Raw genomic sequence first — 24,201 nt, forward strand, 5'->3', positions numbered from 1 at the left:
CTTCCGGTTGTCACAGCTTGGGGGTTGCCCTGCATCTAGTAGGCAGAGGCCAAGGATGCTTCTAAATATCCTCCAGTATATAGAGAAACAAAGAATTATTTGGCCCAAAATGTAAAGAGTGCCGAGGTTGAGAAACTGCAGTAGACTCTGCAGGACTAGTTCATGTTGTTTCCTGGCACAGGTCGTTCTCAGGAAATAGGTGTTGCCAATGCTTGCATGCCACGCCTTGGAAATGTGTTCTAGAGGACCCCACAAGCTTGTCTACACAACAGCAATTAAAACTTGTCTCCAATGTAATTTGAGATTGAAAAATTATATAAAACCACAGCAATTTTTACAAATCTCCTTTTTTCTGCCTAAACTGATCTTCACTGACATATAGACAACCCTCAGGTAAAATAATCACCAACTCAGTTATATCTTGTTGTGTGGCTGTTGTTTTTCTAGACTCTTTAATATCCGGTATCTAGCCAGACTCTTACAGAATTCATATGGGGAGGGATGAATTTAAACATAACTGCCCTCTTGTGTCTTCCCCTGTTTCGCAAAGGAAGGCACCTCAGGAGCATCCCGGATTTGTTGATATGTTCATTTGGCAGCATTTTTTGAGTGCTCAGTATGTGCGGAAGATGTTTTGAGTTTCATGGTTACATCTGTGAACAAAACAGACACAGTCTACACTCATGTATTTATACTTAGAGGATGGGGGAGAAAATTTTTTTAAATATACTTTTCAGATACTACAAATTCTACAAAAAAATTAAATAATGTTAGGAAATTGAGGATTACTATGTTTAGGCTGGGGGCTATTATTTCCGATAGAGTGGTCATAGAATTTTCTTTGAGCAGAAACCTCAAAACAAAGTGAGGAAGCAAGTCATAGGGATGTCCAGGGGAAAAGTATTCCACACAGAGGCAAAGGCCCTGGGAAAGTCCCATGGGGAAGACCCTGGCATGTTTGCAGAGCAACGTGGAGCTTTGTACAGCCAGTGAGGAGGAGAGTGAGAGCAATGAGCCACCAGGGAGGCCAGGGGCCAGATCAATTGGGAATGAATGAATTTAAACTCTGTCTTTTATTCTGAATGACATGAGAAGCCATTAGGATTATGAGCAAAGGGATGTCATGACCCAATTAAAGTTTTGAAAGAGTCACTCTGACTGACGTGTGGAGAGGAGACTATCACTAGGATGGAAGCCAGGAGAGCAGTTTGGGGACCAAAGCAATAATCCATGTGCCTTTAACTAAAGATGAGATAAGTAAGAGGTGGTGAGATTTAGAATGTATTTTAAAAGCATAGCCAAGATCTGCTGGTTGATTGTTTGTCGGGGATGAGGAAAAAAAGAGATATCAAGAACAACTCCAGGAATTTTAAGCTAAACAATTGGAAGAATGAAGTTGCCATCTACTGAGATAGGGTGGGCTGCCTGGGTGAGTAGCAGGTTTGGAAAGGTAACCTAAGAGCTCAGTTATGGACGTCTTGAAGTTGAGATATCCATTAAATGTCCAAGTGTAGAATAAAAATGCAATTGAGTAGGTCAGTTTGGAGGAAGTCTCACTAACTGGTGAGTTGATCTAGGCTGAAATAACTATTTTGGAAAGGTTAGCATATAGATGGTATATAAAGTCATGAAGCTAGGTAAAGAACCCTGGCTCTAGGGTGAGCCTAAAGAGCAAAGAGTTCCAAGAACTAAGCCTTGAGACATTTGAGGAGAAAGGACCAAAAAAAAAAAGAAAAGAGAGGGAAAAACAACGGTGAGTGATGTGGAAAACAAAGGAAGAAGAAAAGTTATTAAATTTCCTTACTATCTACAGCCCACTGACAAGTCTTTGAAACAGGCAGAGTGACATTCTTCTAGGGACTCAGCTGCCTCGATGTTGACACTTTGCTAAGGGCTAAAGGCAATCCTAACCTGACCCTCAGGACTCTGAAAGTCTACTTTAACATATAAAAATTCCTTTATCTTTAAACCCCCAAGATACATGTTGGCAATCATCTGCCAAGCATATGGCCCACCGATATACATCTGAAGGGTCTCATGACTAAGGTTTTATTAGACGGTAATAAATGACCTTTTCCCAACAATAGCTAGCCCCCCAAGGTCCTGGAAACCTTGCTTCCAAAATTCCTTAGAGACTTATGCTATCCCTAACCCCCTCCCAACTTGAAAGTATATAATGGGCCACTCCTCATGACCCCGGTGCAGCTCCTTCTGCCCACGGGTCCTGTCCCCGAGCTTTAATAAAGCCACATTTTTCCACCAAAGACGTCTAAAGAATTCTCTCTTGGCTGTCGGCTTCGGACCCTAATGTCTTTCCTACATCAGTGAGTAGGGAAGAAGGAGAAGCAAAAGAGAGTGGTGGCCCAGAAGCCCCCTATTTCAGGAAGGGTTGCCTGGCAGTCCTAAAGGTCCCTTTGAGGTTTATGGTCATGAACTTAAAATGAGACTTGTTTCAAAATAGTTGGAGGAAAAACTCCAGCCACATTTAGCTGCTGCGGTACAGGCATGGAGAGGTGGAGAGTTGTATTTAAGCAGGATCAGGTTTTCCCAGGAGACCATGATTGGGGTGGGCACGGGACACCATGGGGGACAAGGGAGATGAGAGTGTATGAAAGGAAGCCACTGTAAGGATGGACCATGGACTCTATACTTTGTAAGAAGGGAAGGGAGGACATGGTAAGTCAATGAACTGGAAGATCAAAGAATTATTGAACTATTAATATCATCCCTGCAGGGTCCTAATATGATAATGTAGCTCAGACAGCATCATTAATGATCATTCAAGGATTCTGTGCCTACATGGAAAGACTAGTTCCTGAAGAGTGGTAGATTAACAGGATACTGAAAAATAATACAGCAGCCTAATAATTACATTTGAGATGCCTTACATTTATACAGTGCTCTCATGTTTTTCAAAGATCTTTTTCTCATTTTACATTCTCAAATATATCATGGCCAGAGAAGACAGCTTTACTGAAGTTTCAGAAGAGTCTTAGAAGTCCTAAAAGAATCAAACTGCTACCCTATTTCCTAGATTAAAAGACATTTGGATATCCACTTATCTTCTAAAATAAATGTATTAATTAATATTGGGTGTTCTGCTGATATGGTTCTATATATAATTATTTATACAACTTATATTATTTATCTTTTCCTACTGAAAATAATAAATCGGTTCTCAAACAAGACCCAGAAACAAATACTGTTATCACGAAAATGTATACTATCCATTGAATTCAAAGAATAGTAGACAGTAGTGTGACATTTGACGTGTCCGTGGAGATTCATGGGCTGGGTCTTGAAAGTGTTGAACTTGGATATCTATGGATATGTTTTCTTTCTTGGATAAAACTGTCAGATGGAGCCCAGCATATGGCTCTGGCCATTGGACAGATCTTATAGAACCCTTCAAATACCCACAAAGGAACTACATTATGAAACTTCTCCAGCCTTATTCTCTACACTTACCCCAACTTCATACCTTTGCACGCTCTATTCCCCTTTCACCTGAAATACTCATCCCCCACACCTCGCCTTTTTTTCCCCCATAATAAACCCTATGTACCCTCACAGAAGACTCGGTGTTAAGCCCAGTGTTAAGTTAGTTTTTCCTAATTCCCCTCAAGTTAAATGAATTTCTCCTTAGATCGCTCTGTGTCTCTGTCTGGTTTTCTTAGCACATGCTCCTTTGTTTTCTAGTTATTCTAAGCATGTGTTTGTCTTGCCCACAAAACAAGCTTTTTGACAACAAGTACTTCTGTGTAGTTCCAAAAAGTTCCTGGGATCAATTTGTGCACATAAATGATGCGTTTGAAAAAAGCTGGATAAATTATAGTAGGTGCACCAAGGGCCAACCTGAGCTGGCAAATGTGAAGAACAACCACCACCAAGGAACCTCTTCTGGAGAGGGAGAGCCAGAGGACAGGGCTGTTGGTGTCCAGTCCTCAGCAATTCCAGGCAGCTCTGGAGAAGTCCCGAGAAGCAATTAGATTTGAGAATTGTGTCTCCTTCCTGCAACCTCTATTCTTGGATGGCTCTAGACCAGAAAGTTTCTCCCCGTTTCAAATCCTCAACCAAGGAAGGTTCTAGAGGCCTTTTAGGTTTCCTAGCAAGTCAGAAATGCCAGCATAAACAAGGTGTAACTTGGGGAGATATAGTGTATTGGAGTGAAATGTTTGTTTTCCAAGAATATTTAATTTGATGATCTGTAATTGTGTTATTTTTGTTGTTACTATTTTATTATTAATAATATGGCATGCCTTAACTACTGCATTCATGCAGGTGTGTTCTTACGCCATGTCCCACATCCAAGTCCCAAAGGCCCCCTTCCCACTCTGTTCTCCTTCGCTCTCTCTGCTTCCTCCCAATCCCAGCCCCCAGCACACTTAGACACATGACAAAGCTAGCCTCCCCTAAAGGAAGTGGCTTGCCTACAGGAGCCTCCCTCTTCTTGCTTCTTTTTAAGCATCTAAAGTCCCCAAGGTGCTGACCCTATTCCTGGTATCTTCCACTCTTTACAATTTCCAGTGTCCTCCTCTGCTTCTATCCAAATTTGATTTCATTCTCTCAGGACCTCGACCTCCATTCTCGACTATAGCAACTGGCTCTGCACTAAATGAACCCACACCATTCTGATGAGTAGCAGCATGTTAAAAAAAAAAAAATTCTAGTCACTCTTCCTTAATCCTCCTGATTCATTTTGACAGTGCCCATTCATCTTTACTCTGCTCATCAAATGCACTACTTCCAAAATCTATCTAGGCCAAAAGAGTAACTCAGCCATTTGCATAGTGCCTGGCACATGGTAGATCAACCCCATAAAATATTTACTGAATGAATGAATGAATGAATGAATGAATGAGCTCAAATAGTGACTGTGTTTGGCTTCATAGTGAGGTAAAATAAAAGCCAGACTTTTCATAAGAGGAGCATTTTTAGACTAGACAAACAAGGTTTACTATCACAGTTGACCTTCCTCATCAATGTCCAGGTAGGCCTACTCCCATATTTTGACAAGACAAATTAGCTTCCCCACATACTTACTCCTCCCACCTTTTTTTTTCCATCTGATTTGATACTTATTTCCACCCGTAAAGGCTTTGTCTTTACCACTTCTTTGAAAAACGCTGAGTTAGATGAACAACTTCTTGCTTCCCTGAGATGCAACAGAGAGAAAATCTAGTCACTCTCCACCCTTCCCCACCTGCTCTCCTCTCCCCATCTCCTTGTCTAGTTCTTCCCACCTTCAAGCCTCAGCCTCAGAGGCATCGCCAACATTCTGGGGAAACAAAGAAAAGGAAATCTGAGGGTACTGCCTAATCATTAGCTGCCTAATCCTTCTTTTGTAGCAGACTTAGCTTGAAACTTGGGTGAAAAGGAAATCTTAAGAGCACTTTTCCCATACAAATCTTCTCCCTGCTTTTTATATTTTCTCTCACAGATAAACATCAGATGTGGCCTGATGAAAGGCTTACAAAAGCTGTCTTCCCTCTTAGCATTTGGAAAAAAACAAAAAGAGAGAACTGTTTAGTTGTCTAGATCCCTGTGAAATTTGCCATAATTTCTGGAAATCCTGACCAAGTTACTGTCTTGACATAAAAGATACTCCAAACAGAGGAGTCATGGGTAATGGTAGGCTCAGGCCCTCGATGCTCACATACTTCCCTCCCTCTTTTTAAGAGTGCAAATATGAAGAAAAAATGGGGGAAGTGGCACCAAGACAGTAAATTTCTCAACGTGCAAAAATTAGACTTTTGCATCAATGGCAACTGAGCCTTCCCAAATTTTAAAAGGTGTACACCTGCAAATGCTTCTGTTCATACTGTATGCCAAGAATTAGCACTCTCCAGTCATGTTCTGAGTGTCCAACCTTTCTATCTTGCTTGAAACAGATGCTACTTCCATGCCAATCACCACCACCTGTGGTTGCCATGTGTCATGTTGCATCACATAGATGTAATGCCATTCCACCATCTCTTCTCCACTCCTCATTTTATCCAAGCATGTAGTGTGCTGTGACTCTGCTGCTGTATACACTCTGTATACATTTCTGTTCTTCCTTGCAAGATTGTGAATGCTTCGGCCACTCCAATCGATGCAGTTATATCGATCTGCTCAATACAGTCATTTGCGTGAGCTGTAAACACAACACTAGAGGGCAGCACTGTGAGTTATGCAGGCTGGGCTACTTCAGAAATGCTTCTGCACAGCTGGACGATGAGAATGTGTGCATAGGTCAGTTCCATTATAATTTCAGCTTTTGTTCTGTGCCTTTCGAGCTATGGGGAGCTATTTAAGGTGAAGAGGCTGTTGAGTTGCACCACGGCTGAGCCAGAATGAACTTTTTCAATGGAGAAAACATCCTTGTGGTAGACTTAAAATTCTCTTGTGCTGGTTGAATTGGGGGATATATATCCTGAATCCATATGTTATTGTTGCTTTAAAGATGGTGAGCCAAAAATCATGTTTAGAAGATAAAGAATTTTCTATTATTCTTTCTTCCTTTTTTTTTTTTGCATGCAATCTTAAAACCTGGTAATATCAAACTGATAAAGTCTTAAGTTGTGCATTCAACTTTTAAGAGGGAAACTCACTATATGGGGTTTAATTATAGCTATGAGAAATTAGGATAAACTCTTGCATATAACTGGTAACCAACAAATATCGATTGATTAAAAATATTGCCATTTGGAATTGAAAGCCATTAGCAATTGGTAATATAGAAGTTTGCCTGACTTTTCCATCCATAGTAACGAAATTCCATTTATTTAATTTTCTTATATCCCCCCAAAGGAGAAGCAATTTCTCAAAGCTATTGTAAGCAGTTAATTCTCTTAGCTAACAAGGTAAATAAGCTCTGGAAAACTGGGTCCACAGGGTTCTCTCGAGCACTCTCCCCCACCCACCATGACTACTGCTCAGGTCAACTGGAGAGAACCTGCCCTTCCCACCCAAAAAAGTTTCTCCTACCTTTTGCGTAGCGGAACCCATCTTTAAGAAAGGGAGCTGATGGAAAAATAAGAAATAATAAATGGAATTTCACTTCACAATTTACTTTGAAGAAACGCATATATTTGAAATGGTCAAGGGTATGTGCATATCTGTTACCTCACCAGCAGGTAACGACTTAATCAACTAATTTTAAAAGTAGAATTTTGCACATAGAGACTAATTTAAATAGAAAACACATGCTGAAAAATGGCAGGCAGTCTTTTTGATCAAAAAAGAAATCTAATTAACCTGCAATTCTGGGGTCACTGTTTTCTGATTGGATTGTCAGGGTCATATAGCCACTTGCCCAGGATCACATAATATAGCTATACAAGTTGTTTTGAATTCAGTTAGGCCAAGTTTACGTAATACTGTTTATATCTACAGTATGTTCTATTTTTCAAAGTGCCTCCTTATTTATTATTTGTGAATTAGTGGAGAAATCACTGGACTTAGAGGCCGAAGAGCTGGGTTCACGTCCCAGTTTGCTATTTAATAGCTGTGTGTTTTAGGTAAGTTATTTCAGAACTCCTGGCCACACTGGGATCATATGGGATACACAGGAAACACTTGGTAAACTGTGAACTCACTTGCAGATATGTTTTTTCTACTTAAACCTCATTAACAAAACTGTGGGGTAAGTATTCCACTGATAATTTCCTCTATTTTCTAGTTGAGAAAAGTAAGGCAAATTGACCCAAATCATATAGGTTTCGTGAAGAGTTAGTTTTCTGACTTCAAAGCTTGAACTCCTTCTCCCAAATATCCTGACATAATTAGCAAAACTAAGCTTGTCAGACTTCTACTTATGGTACGCTTTTTTGGATGACAGTAACAATTCCACTATGAGCTTGCGAACAGAAGTTCAGTTGCCTTTACAACTACTGGGGTTACAAAGATTTGAGGTTATTAATAACCCAAAAGACATGTAGCTGTCAGAATTTCGAATGCAGAGTTACATTTCACTGAATGTCATTTGTCAAAGTATATAAATGTCATACTATAAATATGGAAACAAGAGAAAAGGTAAAATAAATAGGAACAGAGGAATAAAAATCATTTATGTAAAATGCCTAAGATTAAAATATTTTAGTGTTAATTTCATATTATTTTAAATGAACAAAGAAAAGGCCCTAAAAGAAAAGATTTTATTCCATATAATATTTAATAGGTAACAACAATATCCCAATGTTTTACTCAGAATATTCTATTCTTATGAACTTTGGCCTTTTTCCAGTCCTAAAATAACCTTATGAACTATAAAATCTGCACTTCCTATTCAATTTTAGGAGGTATAGTTGTGTCGTAAATCTATGTTGGATTATATCCAGACAGGAAGACAGCCTATTTAGCTTTTGTCTTTTAAATAGCATGAACTAGAGATGAAATATGGAAAGCTTAATATCCATTTTTTCCTACATAAAAAAAATCAAAAGCAGTTGTTTTCTCCATTTCTAGAAAGTTCATTGGTTAAAATTATAAATCTTTGGGGAATTTTATTTCGTTGAAACAAACATGTTTCTATTCAGTATTTTATACTCTTCAAACCAAATAAATCGGTAAACCCAAAGATGAGAATTTTTAGGTACCATTAAAATTAGCTATAATATTCCCCACGTGCCAAAATTCCTTAAATTGCTGCCCTTTTCCTAAGGGGTAAAATGGCTTGTAAAGAATAAATTGAAAAATGTGGCTAGCTGGCATATGTCACAGTCTATCTTTTGTCTTGAGTCTATATATGCATACCATGAATCAATAACAATTTCCTACAAGAGCTATGGATTTTGCTTTTCCCACTTGAGGTATCAGGGCTGCCTATCCACCAGGCTAAGGCTGGAGTTTGCTCTCTGAGGGCCATTGGTAGCCTGTGGCTCCCTATTGCCAAGGTTTGCCCTATGGAAAAGCATGAACCCATTCCCTGTTTTCCACAGTTCAGCTCCCCAAGAAGCTTGAGGCAGGACTGAGAATTAAATTTAAGAGCATACACCACAAGTAATTGAGAGTTTAATACCTTTTTGTATAGAAAGCACAAATGAAAATGAATGGATATTGACCTAATTCACTTTCACAGAATTAAGCACCAATCTTGGAAAATTTGAACTTCATCTAAGTCTTCTCTAATTCTGAGGAAAAGAAAGGCACTTTGCCATTTCTTTAACAAATGACAGTGAAATCCACCACGCTGGTTATAAGGGAATAGCTCCTATCTTTGACAAAATGTAGACTGCATTGAAATAGATGTCATAAACTATTTGCATCATTTTATATTATGGCAAATATAAAATGCAGACTATTCCGTGTTTCCACAGTGATTGCTTCTTTGTGACTACCAGTGAACTTACCCATTTTCATACAAATTCCAAGCACAGCCATGTCTCCAAAGATGCATGTAATTACCCTGTATGACGCAGCAATTACATGAAGCTGACACCTTTGCATGCTTCTGTTTCATATAAACTCAAGCATTAAGCAGGAAGCTAGAGGATATGTGGTTCATGACCTTGGGTAATCACTGCGAATAATCTCTGATAACAAGTTTGACATCAGAATGAAACACAGGGCTCAGCAGTTACTATTAAACATATCTCAAATTAGGCTGTATTATTTTTTATACCCCTTGAAACCCAAGATCAGGTAACCAGAGGTACCTTCTATAGATAAAACACTTCTAATACCTATAAATCAATTGTAGTATAACTTTTTAATCAAACCTCCAAAAATATTTCATGTTGTTTTAGCCTAATAGTCCTGCATATTCTTTCTAATTTCATGGAATAAAATATAATACTCCAAGGCCACCCCCAATATCTACCATTGACTGTGGTCCCACAAATGATATTTTTTAAAAAACTAAGTTATTTGTACATAAGGTGTCGTGTAGACCACACCCCTCCTTGTCACTTATTTTCATTACTGTTTGAATAACACTACACTTCATCACTTTTTCCTATGACCACTACTGGGATATCCTATGGTGTAGATGGTCCACATTTTTAAAAAATTTTGTTTACTTTCTTTGCATCTAAACCCTTATATTAATATAATTGCTGTGAGCTAATTGACTAGAGTAGCACATGAATTCATGTTGGCCAGATATAACTCTACTCCTTGGTTTGCGAAGTGTTGGTGACTCATTGTCAACTTATACACTTTAAATAGTAAGAAACAAAGTAAATGTTGAGTAGTTATAAATATATACTTATAATATAAATGTACACACAACGTTTTTAAAGCCACAACAAAATCACTATTTTAAAAAACAACTCCCATATACACACACATTAAAGTAAAAAATGCCCACTTAAAATAAAACTCTAGTTATTAAGCACAAACCAAGCCAGGCAAAGAGGGAGCATTTTAGTTTATTTAGTTTTATTTTTCCCTCCATATGTCTCTATTAGTCTTAGGTTTGTATCACAATAATGCTGAACTCAAAAACTGACTTAATCAACATGAAATAAGTCATAATTCTAAGACCCTCTACATTCTTTGACGAAATTGTCAAATTAATCCCAGTGACAAAAACAGAGCCAAACCTCCAGACCTCTTTGTAATGTTAAAGCTTGAATCTCTTTTGCCAATCTAAAACGCTAAACTTGATGCTTATAAGCTGAAGTTCTCGGGGCTTCTCTTGGTTGGTTTGTCGGTATTTTATTTGGTTTTTAAAAAGAAAACCTCTTAACGGGGTATTTTGATATAAAGGAAACAGAGTGACAGAGAGGCTTGCCCAGATTATACAGTAGGGTAATGAGGAAAGAAACCTTGGCCCCCAAATTCCAAAAGCTGCAAACTAGCCATTGTTGCCTTTCAAACTAATGGAAACCTAAGCAATTCCCATATCAAGTTCAGCCTTTCAGCAAAATAGAGCTTCCGAAGCAAAAATATCGTGTATAAGAATGTGTAAGTCATCGAGAAAATATTCTATTTACTTTTTACTAGACAAAAGTTGTATTGTCCTAAAAAACACATGTCTCAAATTATGCCTATGTTGAAATTTACAAACTTTATTTTTCTTTCATGATTGTTAATCTAGGCTGCGTGAAAACCCTACTAACATGCCTAGCATCTAAACAACATCTACAGGCTCCTCACATACAAGTTAAAGTGCTCTCCCAAATCATACAGTAAAAATGCCTTTGAAAGAACAAAGTGCATTCATATTGCACTTGAACAATGTTCAGCAGTTCTCAAATATTGAGTGTAACAGATAAGCCTATTTGAATAATTTAAAACAGATGTTACACTGATGGCATATTGATTTATACTTGATATACAAACTTCTCATGGTGTTCATTAAACCATCTAAAAATGCCCTAACAAATGGAATCTCTATTATGATCTGTTAGCCATGAAGAACATGATGTCTTATTTCCCCGAAAGTTTTCAGTTAATTTCCTCCCATATCATAAAAATGGCATCATGGCAGGCGGAGAAATCCATACAGAGGGCCAAAATCGCCCTATTTGCCAAAGCATTTCATTAGCGGACATCTTCCTTTAAGTAAGCGATGCTTTTAAGTGACGCTCCTGTGTTGATAACCTATAAGCCATGCAGACTTGTCTCCAGCCTGTGTGTTGTCTTGTTTCTACAGAGTGTTATTGTAACCCTTTGGGCTCAGTCCATGATCGTTGTAATGGCTCAGGATTTTGTGAGTGTAAGACGGGAACAACAGGGCCTAAGTGTGATGAGTGTCTGCCAGGAAATTCCTGGCACTCCGGCTGTCAACGTAAGTAACTCTGGGAGCTGCCCTCTGCCTGCTGCAGCATGGCTGATTCCGCTTGTCTAGGCCAGTGCGTGCAGCTTCTCAGAGCAGAAAAAGACCCAAACCACTGACAAGCTTTAAAAGCTACTTAAGGCCCCAGCCTACATAGAAGAGAGAGAGCGAGCAATCCATCAGCTGTCCAGCTGGCTTCTTTGAAGCCCGTCTTCTTCCCCTCTGAATGCGGGAGCAACTTATATTGAAATATTGCACTCAGATCCAGGTACCTGGCCAGACCATAAATTAAGGGGCACAATAGGGACCCAGCTTGGAAATTCTCACCGCAAAATGAAGGGTGATGTGTATGTGGTTAATATATTTCTTGAACTGAAAACTACCCCGGAGCTCCAGAGTTCATAAATTAAATGGTATCTACATAACTTATCACCACCCCTGCTATCACACCCATTGCTGAATCTTACCCAAAAACCTGAAGGCAATAAATCTAAGGGATATTTAAATGCCAGGGTAAAATAAATGACAAAAATCAATATTGATTTTAAGCCTCTGAGGTTAGGAACCATGCAGCGAGCCTTAGACAGATGCCACTTGGTTCAACCTCATTTCTCTGGGGATTATCAGACCTTCTTAAAAGCTTGTCAGGCAGGTGGCATGTCAGCGTATTCAGGGAACAGAAATTTAAAAATCTGAGCAGAAGCTTCCTTCTGTCATTCATAACCTTTTCTGCTTTTTCATTATGCGCTAACTTTCTAGTCTATCTGTACACATTTAGCTTACTAATATTAAAGAGCCACCAGGCAAATCCTCTGGAGCAGTGCAGTCAAATAGCAAATTATGCAAGCCACATATGGAATTTTCCGTGTTTTGTTATCCACATTTAAAAAGTAAAGATAAATAGAAGAAATTGATTTTAACAACTTATTTCATTTAACCTTTAAATACCTCAAATAGCATCATTCAACATATAATCAACATCAAAACTATTAAGGATACATTTTACATTTTTTTCATACTATATTTGAAATCAAGTGCGTGTTTTATACTTACAGAACATCTCAAATAGGACTGACCATATTGCAAGGCCTAATAGCCACATATGTCTACCATATTGGACAGCACAGCTCTGGACCTTCCTTTGCTTACTTTTCACTTGAAAACAATGTCAGCATGCAGGAACTGTCTAAAGCCAATTCCAAGACTATACAGAATATTTCACTGGCTACTTGTGGAATTTATAGTCATCTGTAAGCTACGCTTCTACGCAATGTAAAGCGAAAGTGAAATTTACTGCCATACTATTGCCATGGGCAGCAAAGAACTGTGGTGATAGTTTGAGAAATCTAGCATCGAGGACGCCAAGGTTAAGATGGGACCCCGGAGCTGGAGGTGAGCATCTCTAGCCATACTGGAGAGGAACGTTAAAAGACAAATAGGCAGCACATCTGCCCATAAGCTCTGCATAAGGTCATGGTTTAAAAGTCCTACTTGCCATAGATTCCTAGAAAACACCTTAGGGGGTTGGATGACTTGGTGGATCCCAAGGACCATGCGAGGAACCAGAATTCAAAGGAGAGTCATTGGTCCTGGAACATCTGGATGTGGAGGACCAGAGAAAGCCAACAGTCAAGAGGAGAGAAGGAGGGACAGACAGAGGAAGGACCCAAACCAGCCCAAGACTCAAGGCATACATTGTAAGGAGACTTTGCAATTAAGACACTCTTCTCAAAAAGAAAGGCTCATGTAAACTTCCTGATGCAGGACCTAATGAATAGGTGTAACCAGGGAAAGACATTAGAGAGGGAAACTAATCCAGTCTTAGGGGAGGTATATCCCAAAAAGGTCCTACCTTGATTTTTCTGGATTAATTATTGGAGTATTATAAAAAGGTACAATGTCACCAAATTTTCCCTTCTGGAATTAGAAGACTGGATTATATGTGGCCCTACCATATAAGGGCTGTGTGATGCACAAAACCCTCTGTACCTCAGCTCCAGCACCTCACATCCTCGGTATGTATGGATCAGTGAGATTATGGAAGCAAATTCTTTATGCTCTATTCTCTTGAGTATTTCTTGAGTACCTACCGTGAATTAGGCAATGAACTAAGAGTAGAGGCTGCAAGGATGAAGAAAGATAGCTGCTGTGGACATATGGGCATGGAGTTCACAATCTGAAGTGAGAGGCTGACATACAACACGACAGTTTTGACAGGGGTAACCAGAACTAAGAAAAAGCTATGTATGTGCTTTTAGTGAAGCCCAGATAGAAGTGAGCTTCCCAGAGAAGCAATGTTTGGTTCAGTCCTGAAGGATTAGTAGGAGATTTCCAGGATGGAACTTCTTGAGCAAAAGTACGTGAGTTAACACACTGTGTTCCAGAAATATCAAATAGTTTTGATACGTTGGGAGGATAAGGGGTGTGTGTGTGTGCGCGCGCGCGTGTGTGTGTGTGTGTGTGTGTGTGTGTGTGTGTGTGTGTGTGTGTGTGTGTGTGTTGGGAGGGAGGGAATATGCTCAAAAGGCAACCAGAGACCAGATCACATGGTTTCATGAACACCAAGCTGAGGAGTTTCTTATCTGGGAGGAGACAGACACGGGGTCCATCATACAGTTTTAGACAGAGGAATGAATGAAATGGTCAGAATTTGTTTTAGAAAGATCATTCTGGCTGCTCTGTAAAGGAAGGACTGGAACAGGATGACACTTGATTTGTTACATCAATTTAACGTATTTCAAATATACCTTTGAGGACGCAATAGCTTTATATCACTCCGAAATCTTTTTTCCTTCCCTCAGATCCACTCATATAGGGCTGCTATTCTATGCAAAAATATTGAAATTTCTGCTGTCAGTTGATAAATGGCTACAGTATGAGGATCCCTAAGTGCCTTCCCCTGGGATCTCTCAGACCACCCCTAAGATCCACCAACTAATGGGGTAACACCCATCATAGTAAGGTGCCTCCAGCACCAGTGTTATAACAGATGCTCATTCTAATTAGTTGACGATTACAGGTTGACAAGTATTTTTCATATCACTCCCATGTCTGCACACACATGAATGCCCTCAAAAATGCCCTTCCAAAAAAATGCCCTTAAAGTCAATCTCTCTCTTTCTCTCTTCCCTCCACCCCACCCCCACACACACACTTCTACTGAGTTGAATGCATCCTTAGGTTAACCTCATTATCAGTGGCAGTGATTAAACTGACAACAAGAAACCAATGCCAAGAAGAAAGCAGTGGTAGATAGAGCAGGCAATGGTGCTGGCTGTGAGCCATGAGCTACATAGTAAGCAGACACACTTAGGCCCTGGGCTTGAATTCCATCTCCACCTCTTACTTGCTGCAAGACTTAGAGGAAATCACTTAGACTCTCTAAGCCCAGTTGTTGTTTTTTTTTTTTAATCTCAAAATGGGGATAATACTAGGACATGATACATCTCGTAATCATGAAGATTCAAGGAAAATAATGAATGTGGGCCTCATGGTACATAGTAAGCACTCAATTATTTAATTCCAAGCACATGTTGATGTATCAAAATGCTAGGAAAAGCCGTGTTTAAAACTTATTGTACAATGATAGTGCAGAACATGCAGCAAGATTAGCCACGATTGAAATTCCAAATTGTTGACCTAGGAACTTCTAAAAAGCCCTTGATTATAGGCAAGGCTGATTTAAGAGATTGAAGTAAAGCTGACTCCAAAAACAATGGTGTGGCTTCTGCAGGGTAAATGAAGAGCGTCAGGCTCATAAGTTAACCTTCTGCCTCAGGGGGCCACCCGTTGTATGTTCCATAAATGTAAGCTGGTCTCTCTGACATAAAAGGTGAAACACTTGAAAACCATCAGAATGAATGGTCTTTAGACAGCATGGGGTACACCCAATCCAGGAAAGAAAGCAGAAAAAAAAAAGATTTCAAGGAGACCAAGCAGAATCAAAATTAGTGTTGAGCTTCCTATGAAACACTGAGGAGAGGCAGTGTTTTTGTTGTTTGGTTTTTTTTTTTTTTCTGTGCCCCCTTGAAATTAGTGAAGAGGGATGAGCCACTTCCCAGAGAATAAAGCTAAGCCTTCGCAAAAGGAAGCCACATCCCATGCTTCACATAAAATATGGAGGGTTAACATGTATTGGGAAGTAATGAAAAACTTGTCACCAGCACTAAGGAGATTGGACATAGAGGAGGTTTGTGATGTTTTGGTTTGGAGAACGGAATGGAAATAGCCACACATAAAACCAATGAGGTTGAAGAGGAGGTGTGTTGTTTTCCTGGAGGATATATAAGGATGTAAAATAAAAATATTAAATGCATATGAAAGCTACCAACAAGCCCCCATTTTTACCTAGCTTATATGAATGGTGCTTTCAAAAGAACTTATAGTCTAAATATTTGGGTTAAAGTCAAAGGCTTTGGTGACATAGGGTCAGTGTTATGATTTTGGAAGATAACAGAGCATGTAGGAAATCAAGAACTTAAGTACACATAACAAGGGGAAGGCTGAGATTCAGTTGCTGGACCATGGCCTACAATATCCCAATAACCCTAGAATACAGGTTCTTGGAAGGAATCAGTACATATATTATTGAGAACAGAAAAACGTGTTTAGTAGAAAGCTCGATAGTCTGATCAAGAAAATTTTTAATTAAGTTTGAGTAGAATATTGTGAAAATACCCTTATAAAACTCTAAAACCAGACAGTATGGCAAACCACAGATTTAAAAAAAAAAAAGACAACAGTTATTCTCAGGAGAATAAGGAAAGTTTTGTGGAACAAAACTCTATGGTTTAGATGTTTTCCTTCCCAGAGAATGCACAGTAACTATTCGTTTTCTCCTGCTGCTACAGTAAACTGCCACAAGCTTAGTGGCTCAAAACAACGAGAATGTATTTCTTACAGTTCTATATTTAGAAGTCCAACAAGGATCTCACTGGGCTAAGATCAAGTTGTCGGCAGAGCTATGTACCCTTCTGGAGGCTCTAGGGAAAAATCTGTTTCCTTGCCTTTACTAGCTTCTAGAAGCTACCTATATTCCTTTGCTCATGGCCGCCTTCCTCTACCTTCAAAGCCAGGAACTTCCCATCTCTCTGTGCCTTTTTTCCATCATTACATCTTTCTCTGACCATGGATGGGAAAAGATCTCCACTTTTAAGGGCTCAGATGGCTAGCTTGGGCACACACAGATAATCCAGGAGAATCTCTCTACCTCAAGGTCCTTAATGTAATCTCTCTATAAAGTCCCTTTTGCCGTGTTAAAAAAAAAAAAAGAAAAAACAAATTGCAAGGACAGCTGACGCTGCCTACCACAATAATCATTGAGAATGGCAACTTTTAATGCCAAGCATAAATATGTGGGTATCATGGAGATGGAACGTAACTCATGCTTTGAGTAAAGATATGCAAGAGAAAAAAGAAATACATAGTAGATCAGAAAAGAGTGCCATGTGTCAAGAAGGTAAAGACTTGCATGGTGAATTAGAAGGTAGAAACAGGGAGATATTTTTCAGTCAAGACCAAAGAGCTTATAGAAAAGGTATTGTGAGAGTGTATTACAGACTACACAACCATTTAGAAGATAAACATATTTTTCAAAGCCAAAGTAGAGAATCTAAATGCTCTGTAATCTTCCAAAATGAAGGAATTCAAATATCATGATATTTACATAAAGATGTGTTCTGCTAATTGTTGACTTGCACTGATAAGAATTTCTTCACTAAAAAGAGTGGAAGAAGGAGTCAGAAAACTAGTACCCCACTCAGGGGTAGTACAGAGATGGTAGTATCGTGTAAGAGAACGAATGTTAATAAAAACTTTTTTTTTAAAGATTTTATTTATTTATTTGAGAAAGAGAGAATGAGAGACAGAAAGCATGAGAGGGAAGAGGGTTAGAGGGAAAAGCAGACTCCCCGCTGATCAGGGAGCCCGATGTGGAACTCGATCCCTGGACTCCAGAATCATGACCTGAGCCGAAGGCAGTCGCTTAACTGACTGAGCCACCCAGGTGCCCACAAGGGACATTGTCCCAAACCTTAAGAATTATTAAAAATATACTTAGGGGAAAAAAAGTAAGATCCTCGATACTTTTTAAAACACACACACACACACACACACACACACACACACACACACACATTGATTTTTTAGAAATAAAAGCACAAATTGTTCCCAGTAGGCTACCTAGAGAAATAGGAGACTTCCAAAATAACCAGCATAGCTATACAATGGTTTCCAATGGGGTTTGACAAACATTTATTTAGTCCCTACTATGTGCTAAACACTGCTGCAAATTAAGGCTAAAAAGTAAAAATTGCAAAAATGCAAGATGGTATAAAGTTGTGTTCACAGTTGTTCAGGTGAGAAAGATGGGGCAATTTTAGCTCACCTTCAAACTCAATTCTAGACAGATGTATGTCATGAGCAGCAAAGAAACTAACACAATTTCAGACTGAATGAAGACCAAAAGAAGTTACAGTCTTTCTGACACGTGCCCTGAACAGCCCACATCAAGAGTCTAGTCCTTGGACACTGCATTCTAACATAGCTGACAGTGATGTAGGAGGGCTTGGTCTTTGATTAAGGGGTTTTCATAAAGCCAGCAGAAGCAGGTTGGTAAGCATATGACTTGACACACTGCAGATGTCGACCAGGGTTCAGAGGGCTATTATGTAACAGGTGGACATGTTGCTTCAGGAAGATAGAATGGAGACCAAATGGGTGAAAGAGAGAGGTGGGTTTCAGTTTAGCATTTTCCAACAATTATTCTCTCCAGCTGTCTAAGAATATACAGTAGAGTGCCTTGGTCATGATAAATCCCCAGACTCTGAAAAAGTGCAAAGAGAAGCTGGACAGGCTCCTATGAGTGATGCTTTTTGGAGAGTTTCTGCTTAAATGAACAGTTGAGTGAAAAGATCTCTGGGACCTCTCTAGCTTCTTGACTCTTTCAGACCAATCACATGGGCCAAGGGAAGGTGTAGAGAGACCCCAGCTCAAGTTGTATTAAGAGCCAGTTCGGCCACTCAGCTGTCCTCCGTGCTCTCATCTCTCTTTTCAAACAGGTAGATTCTCATACTTCTCACCAGTATGGAGAGAAGGATTCCATAAATCCTTTTTATCTAGAGATTAATTGGTTCTGCTACTATAGATCAGGAGGCTTTCTTTTCTTTTTTCTTTTTTTCTTTTTCATTTTTTGGTATGAGATTAACGTCTATAGGCCTGACAACTTGTGATCATTAAGATGATGCTTCCAATTGCCTTTCTGAAATGAAGATTATACCTCCCTGGACAAATACCTTGAGCCTAACTTGTAATTTTTCAATTGCCTCCAGTTGCTCTCTCCCGCTATTTTCTGTGTTACATTAAAACATCCAGTTCACATTTCACCAGTTGACCTCACATTTTGAATCCATTGACAGGTGGCGTGTCACTTAAACAAGGATGTCAGTGTTGCTTCAGAGCACTTGCTGTCCCAGACATATGATTTCATTCATTTGGCTCTTACACTTCTATCACTGAACATGAATGGCGTCACTGGATCCAAGTTTTTAATTTCCTTGCTAGCAACTTGAACAACAGTCTCATTTCCCTTGCTGAGTACCACATTCATAACAGTGATGAAAAATAAATAGTTGGAAGGGCACTTGATGTTACTGTTGTTCAACTCCTAAGGGTGGGAAGGAAGTGCTCGTTAAACAGAACCAGTAGGAGCCTCCCCAAGGTAATTTAAAAAGGAAAATATTAGAAAGACAGAAGATAGAAAGTGGCAATTTGTAGGCATTACAAATATGCCAGGTAGTCCTCCTGGGGAAAAAAGGCTCATTTTGTCAGCTAGAAGAGCAAACCCCAGGGTTGCTCCTAGTTGTGAAATTTTTCCTGATTCAGCAGGACGAGGCCATGGCACTCAGTCACACTAATAGCCATCACTTTCCAGTTCCGGTCCTGTTTCCCTTCCATTCTTAACATCACTTTAATTTGGGATTGGTAACAAAAGCCCACCAACCTCTAATACATCAGGGACCCGATGCCACCTGCGAGCAGGAGGGTCCCAGGCTGACACTCACCCTGTGGAAAGTGCTTTAACTCTTCACTCCACTAATGGCTCCATTTGGAGCAACCCTAAGAGGCAAAAGCTGGAGCAGCTTGAAAAGAGTGTGTTGTTCAGAGCCCCCTTCACAGTTGGATCATATCCATTTAAACCTGAGGCTCTTGAATTTTTGGAGTTTGGCATAAGACAGATACAGATAGTGGATATACTATCCACTGGATGTAATGGCAACCCATGTCTGGACGTAATAGCAATTCCAGACCATTTCCAGACAGTCTGAGGTTTCCTGCCACTCAGCTACCCTGTGCTCAGCCTTCTCTGTGCATCTCCGGTGAAATCCTGGAGAGGGCGTGGATGTTCTCAGGCTCCTTGTTGTTCTGAAATTCTATGATCCTGAAATCTCACAGATGGTTTGACCTACTTGCTTATGGACCAAGTTCTGAGGAATAATCATTATTTTTTAAATAATTTAATAGTAATTTAAATAAAATAATATTTTTATTATTTTAATAATAAAAAATGTTATTTATTGCACACATCCTGTGTGTCAAGAACATGTGTGCATTATCTCATTCTACAAGGGAGGTGAAGATTATTTTCTATATTTTAGAGAGAAAAACTGAGATTTAAAGAGGGTAATTCCCCCAACTCAAACATCTGAACATGGCAAACCAGTTATTAGCAAATATTTATGAATTGAGTTTGCTGCAGCATTTTATAGGATTTTTGTCATTTTTACTTTGAAGATGGAGACAGGCTTTGGTGATTTATTCCAGGGGTCAGCAAACTTCTTCTATGAAGGGTCAGATGGTAATTATTTCAGGCTTCTTGGGCTCTACAGTTTCTGTTGCAACCACTCAATTCTGCTATGGTAGCCCCAAATCAGCCCAAGATGACATTGAAATGAATGAGTGTGCTTGTGTTCCATTAAGACTTTATTTATAGATGCTGAAATTTAAGTTTCATATAATTTTCATGTACCATGAAATATTATTCTCCCTCTGACTCTGTTACAAGCACTTAAAAATGTAAAAACCATTCTTAGTTCATAGGCCATAGTAAACAGGAGGCAGGCTCCATTTGGCCTGCAGACCATAGTTTGATTTATTTCAAACTCACACAACAGTTAGAAATGAGGTAACAGAGGACCTGGTTAATAAAGTGGAGAGAATAAGAAGCAGAAGACAGAAGAGAACATTAAGAAAACACACACACACATTTCATTAAAGTGTGTCTTCCATCCTGATGTGGGTATCACAAGGGGTTGGTCTAACCGATTCATATTTACCAGGTCCTAATTAACCTTAAGAAAAATGTTAGGATTTCCAGAAACATGAAAGCTGTGACAATTTCCAGGACAAGATCACAGGCATAGTCAGTGCCAGGCATTTACAGGCTTACGAGCCAGCCAAGTCAATTTAGCATCAATTCAGTACAATCAGCAACTAATGAAAGAGAAGTCAGGGTGGCCATAACACAATCAGGATTGCTCATGTTGGTGTGAGGAATCATTCTGTTGCATTCTGCAGGAACAACCAGTCACCTTGAATATCAGCAAAAAGCTCTGCTGAGAGAGAATTATAGTAATAATATCAGCTACGACACCAAGAGCACAGGAAAAAAATACATACAGAACCTGTTGAGAATTTATTTTTCTTACCATCAGCTTTGATATCAGAGGTAATTATTTTAAAGAAAGGGCATGTCAGTGCCATGAGCCCCTGCCTCTTCTGTCCAATTCTCTTTTGAATGTGACCTCATCTATTGAACCCAGGGCATTTTGGATCACGTGGCTCTACTTTCAGGAATAGAATTATGTCATGATCATCTCTACTCAAGGGCTGTGTGCTCTTCATCCTATCTTAGTCAAATTTTTTGTTTTTAAAAATTATACTCAACCTCCAGTTTTTCATTGCTGCAAGATGGGGAGAAGAGGCATGCATTAGCACACAGCAATTGACTATCTCAATGTAAATTTCAATGAAGTTGCATTTCATCTAGAAGAGGCACATACACACAGAAATTCAGGCCCACACATGATTCATCTGCTCTGCATCCAACTTCAATCACCGACTCATCCTCGTAGTTGGCAGTCAAGATCATCCAGACATCCGTGGATGCTTTAAAACAGAAACAGTTGCTAAAATGTATTTTTAACAGAATTCCTTCCCATATTCTGCAAAAGTGTAGCATTAACATTATGCATTGCAGTTATTTCTTCTGAGCTACAGCTCTTTGGGGAAAATGGGGGTATGTCTCAGAGACAAAACTGCAAAAATAATGAAATATTGATGTAATTATTTTAAGAATCACATTTAGACCTCTTTTTAATTAATACTTTGACCCTATGGACTTAGTTTTATGTTAATCTGTACTCTTCATCATGAAAATCAATAATATGGACCACTACATCATTCACATGATTTTGAGTACAAAAAGACAAAGTTTGGGAGTTTGTAGGAGTGCTTGTTACCAGGATAATCTGGTAGTGTATTAGTGATATAATGTCACGATTGCTGTATTTTCAATGATTTTGCTGACCCAGCTTTTGCTAATGCCCAGGTGGAAGATATTCAGATGTATTATGAGGTCTTTACTGAGATATCACATCCCTCTTCTTTCTAATTAAAATAAAAATTAAAGTTGCTGATTTTGCACCAAGGATGCTAAACTACATATAGACATATAGATATGGCATATGAATTCTATCTGATCATATCAGGCTTTGAAATCTCTGAAGTCACATTTTTACTAGAGACTGTCAGATCATAACCTACCCTATAGGAAATCTAGACCCTTAAATTTCATCTTTGGTTACGAAATTCAATTTAACCAAGGTGATAGAGGGCTACTTAAGAGAGTCTTGCAATATCTTTTAAGTTCTCCTCCCTGTCAAATTGGGCTGGCTAGAGGATTTTCTGATTCATTCACTTGTTCATGCAATCATTCATTTACTCACTTGTCATTCACTCATACTGTCATTCATTTTAAAATATTAAAGCCCAACCATGTGCCAGGAATTGTGCTAAATTTCAGCACCAAAGCCAACTCAAATGTTTTCCCTGCCCTCTAAAGGCTGACAGTTTAAGAAGGGTCTCAGATCCAACAGCCCCTGACTCTTGTTGGAATCTGAGAAGACCGACCTCCAGCACTACTTTTCTAGCTCATTCTTCTGGTCACAGGAATCTCTACTCCAGCCAATAATCTTAAAATCTTATATATGAGTTGGAGTCTTAGACATATTCTAGCTTAGCACTTATTTTAAGTCTTAGATGAAAATTGTTTAGTCTTTAAAATTGTTTAGGGCTTTAACGAGCTCTCATTATTACAATTAATAATAACAATGGCGACTATTCAGTGCCCGCCATGTGCCAGGAACTATGCCAAGCCATTCACCCTGACTTGTGTCATCTGTATAAAATCCCATTAGCAGTTACCCCTGCTTTACGGATAAGTGAACTGAGCCTCCAAGAGGCTAAATAACCTGCACAGGGTCATCTAGATTCTTGCAACCTGAAAGTGCGATCATTCCACCAGTAGCATCAGCATCACAAGAGAATTTGTTAGAAATGAGAATCTCAGGCCCTACTCCAGACTTCCTGATCTGCATTTTAACAAGATTTCTAGGTGATTCGTATGCATATTTGCATTAAAATTTGAGAATTTAGAGGGTGACGTGGTAAGTGCAGATTTTAACCTTGGGATAGGCTGATTCCAAAACCCAGGTGTTTTGTTTACTTGTTTTTATCACTTAGTGTTCACAGAATGTTGGTGGTTGGGCAATCAAGGGCCTACGTATGCCTTAGAAAAAATTATATAAGGGGCAGAAACTCAAAGAGTATCTCATGACATCAGTTTTTACCAACTTGTACTCTACAACTCCAAATCATATTAAAATAAGGAGAATCATGAAAACTTAAACAAGTAGCCTATTTGTTTTCTTTCATCCATATAATTTAAAAGTGGTTAATATTTGATAGGTTAATAATAAATATTTTAATAGAGTATATTGCATTTGGTTATGAATATATCAAAAGGAAATACAAAGTGAGTTCCGAAAGATAAACTTTTATTGGGCACATGAAATAGAACATAAAATTTGATGGCAATTACCATTTAATCTATTCATGTTTGGAAACGTATTGAAAGAGAAACTCATAACTCAGTTAATTGTTATGAATTATTAATTGCTCATTTGAAAAGCTATGAGCAGAACCGCACTTGTTGAAAAACTTTCCTTCTCAGTGGCTTTAACCTTTGTGTCATTGGTTTTATGAGAACAAAAGGGAAAGAATGACAGCAAGATTCTAATCGTCCAAAACTAGAAAGTGACAAGGCTGTGAACATCTCAGTGACTATATAAAGGTTAATTGAGATCGAAATGAAATAGTTATCGCTGGCCCCACTCTAACATACTTAAGTATGATTCTCTGGGGGCAGGCCCAAGCATCTG

General features: G+C 39.0%; 1 protein-coding gene across 8 annotated transcripts in view; it reads left to right on the forward strand.

Moving 5' to 3' along the window:
- NTNG1 (netrin G1) overlaps window positions 1–24,201 on the forward strand; it is a 313,954-nt gene that overhangs the window by 258,307 nt on the left and 31,446 nt on the right. For 4 of the 8 annotated variants that reach the window (XM_027578390.2, XM_027578380.2, XM_027578373.2 and 1 more), the window contains one exon: window positions 11,582–11,716. The exons of 3 other annotated variants lie outside the window; for them this stretch is intronic. In XM_027578390.2, coding sequence (XP_027434191.1) covers window positions 11,582–11,716 — 135 coding nt within the window. Of the gene's footprint in view, window positions 1–6,066; window positions 6,235–11,581; window positions 11,717–24,201 lie in introns of all 8 variants that reach the window. One more of the 8 variants, XM_027578429.2, reaches the window with a different exon arrangement.

Source organism: Zalophus californianus, chromosome 4, assembly GCF_009762305.2.
Source record: "Zalophus californianus isolate mZalCal1 chromosome 4, mZalCal1.pri.v2, whole genome shotgun sequence".
NCBI classification, from domain to species: Eukaryota; Metazoa; Chordata; class Mammalia; order Carnivora; family Otariidae; genus Zalophus; species Zalophus californianus.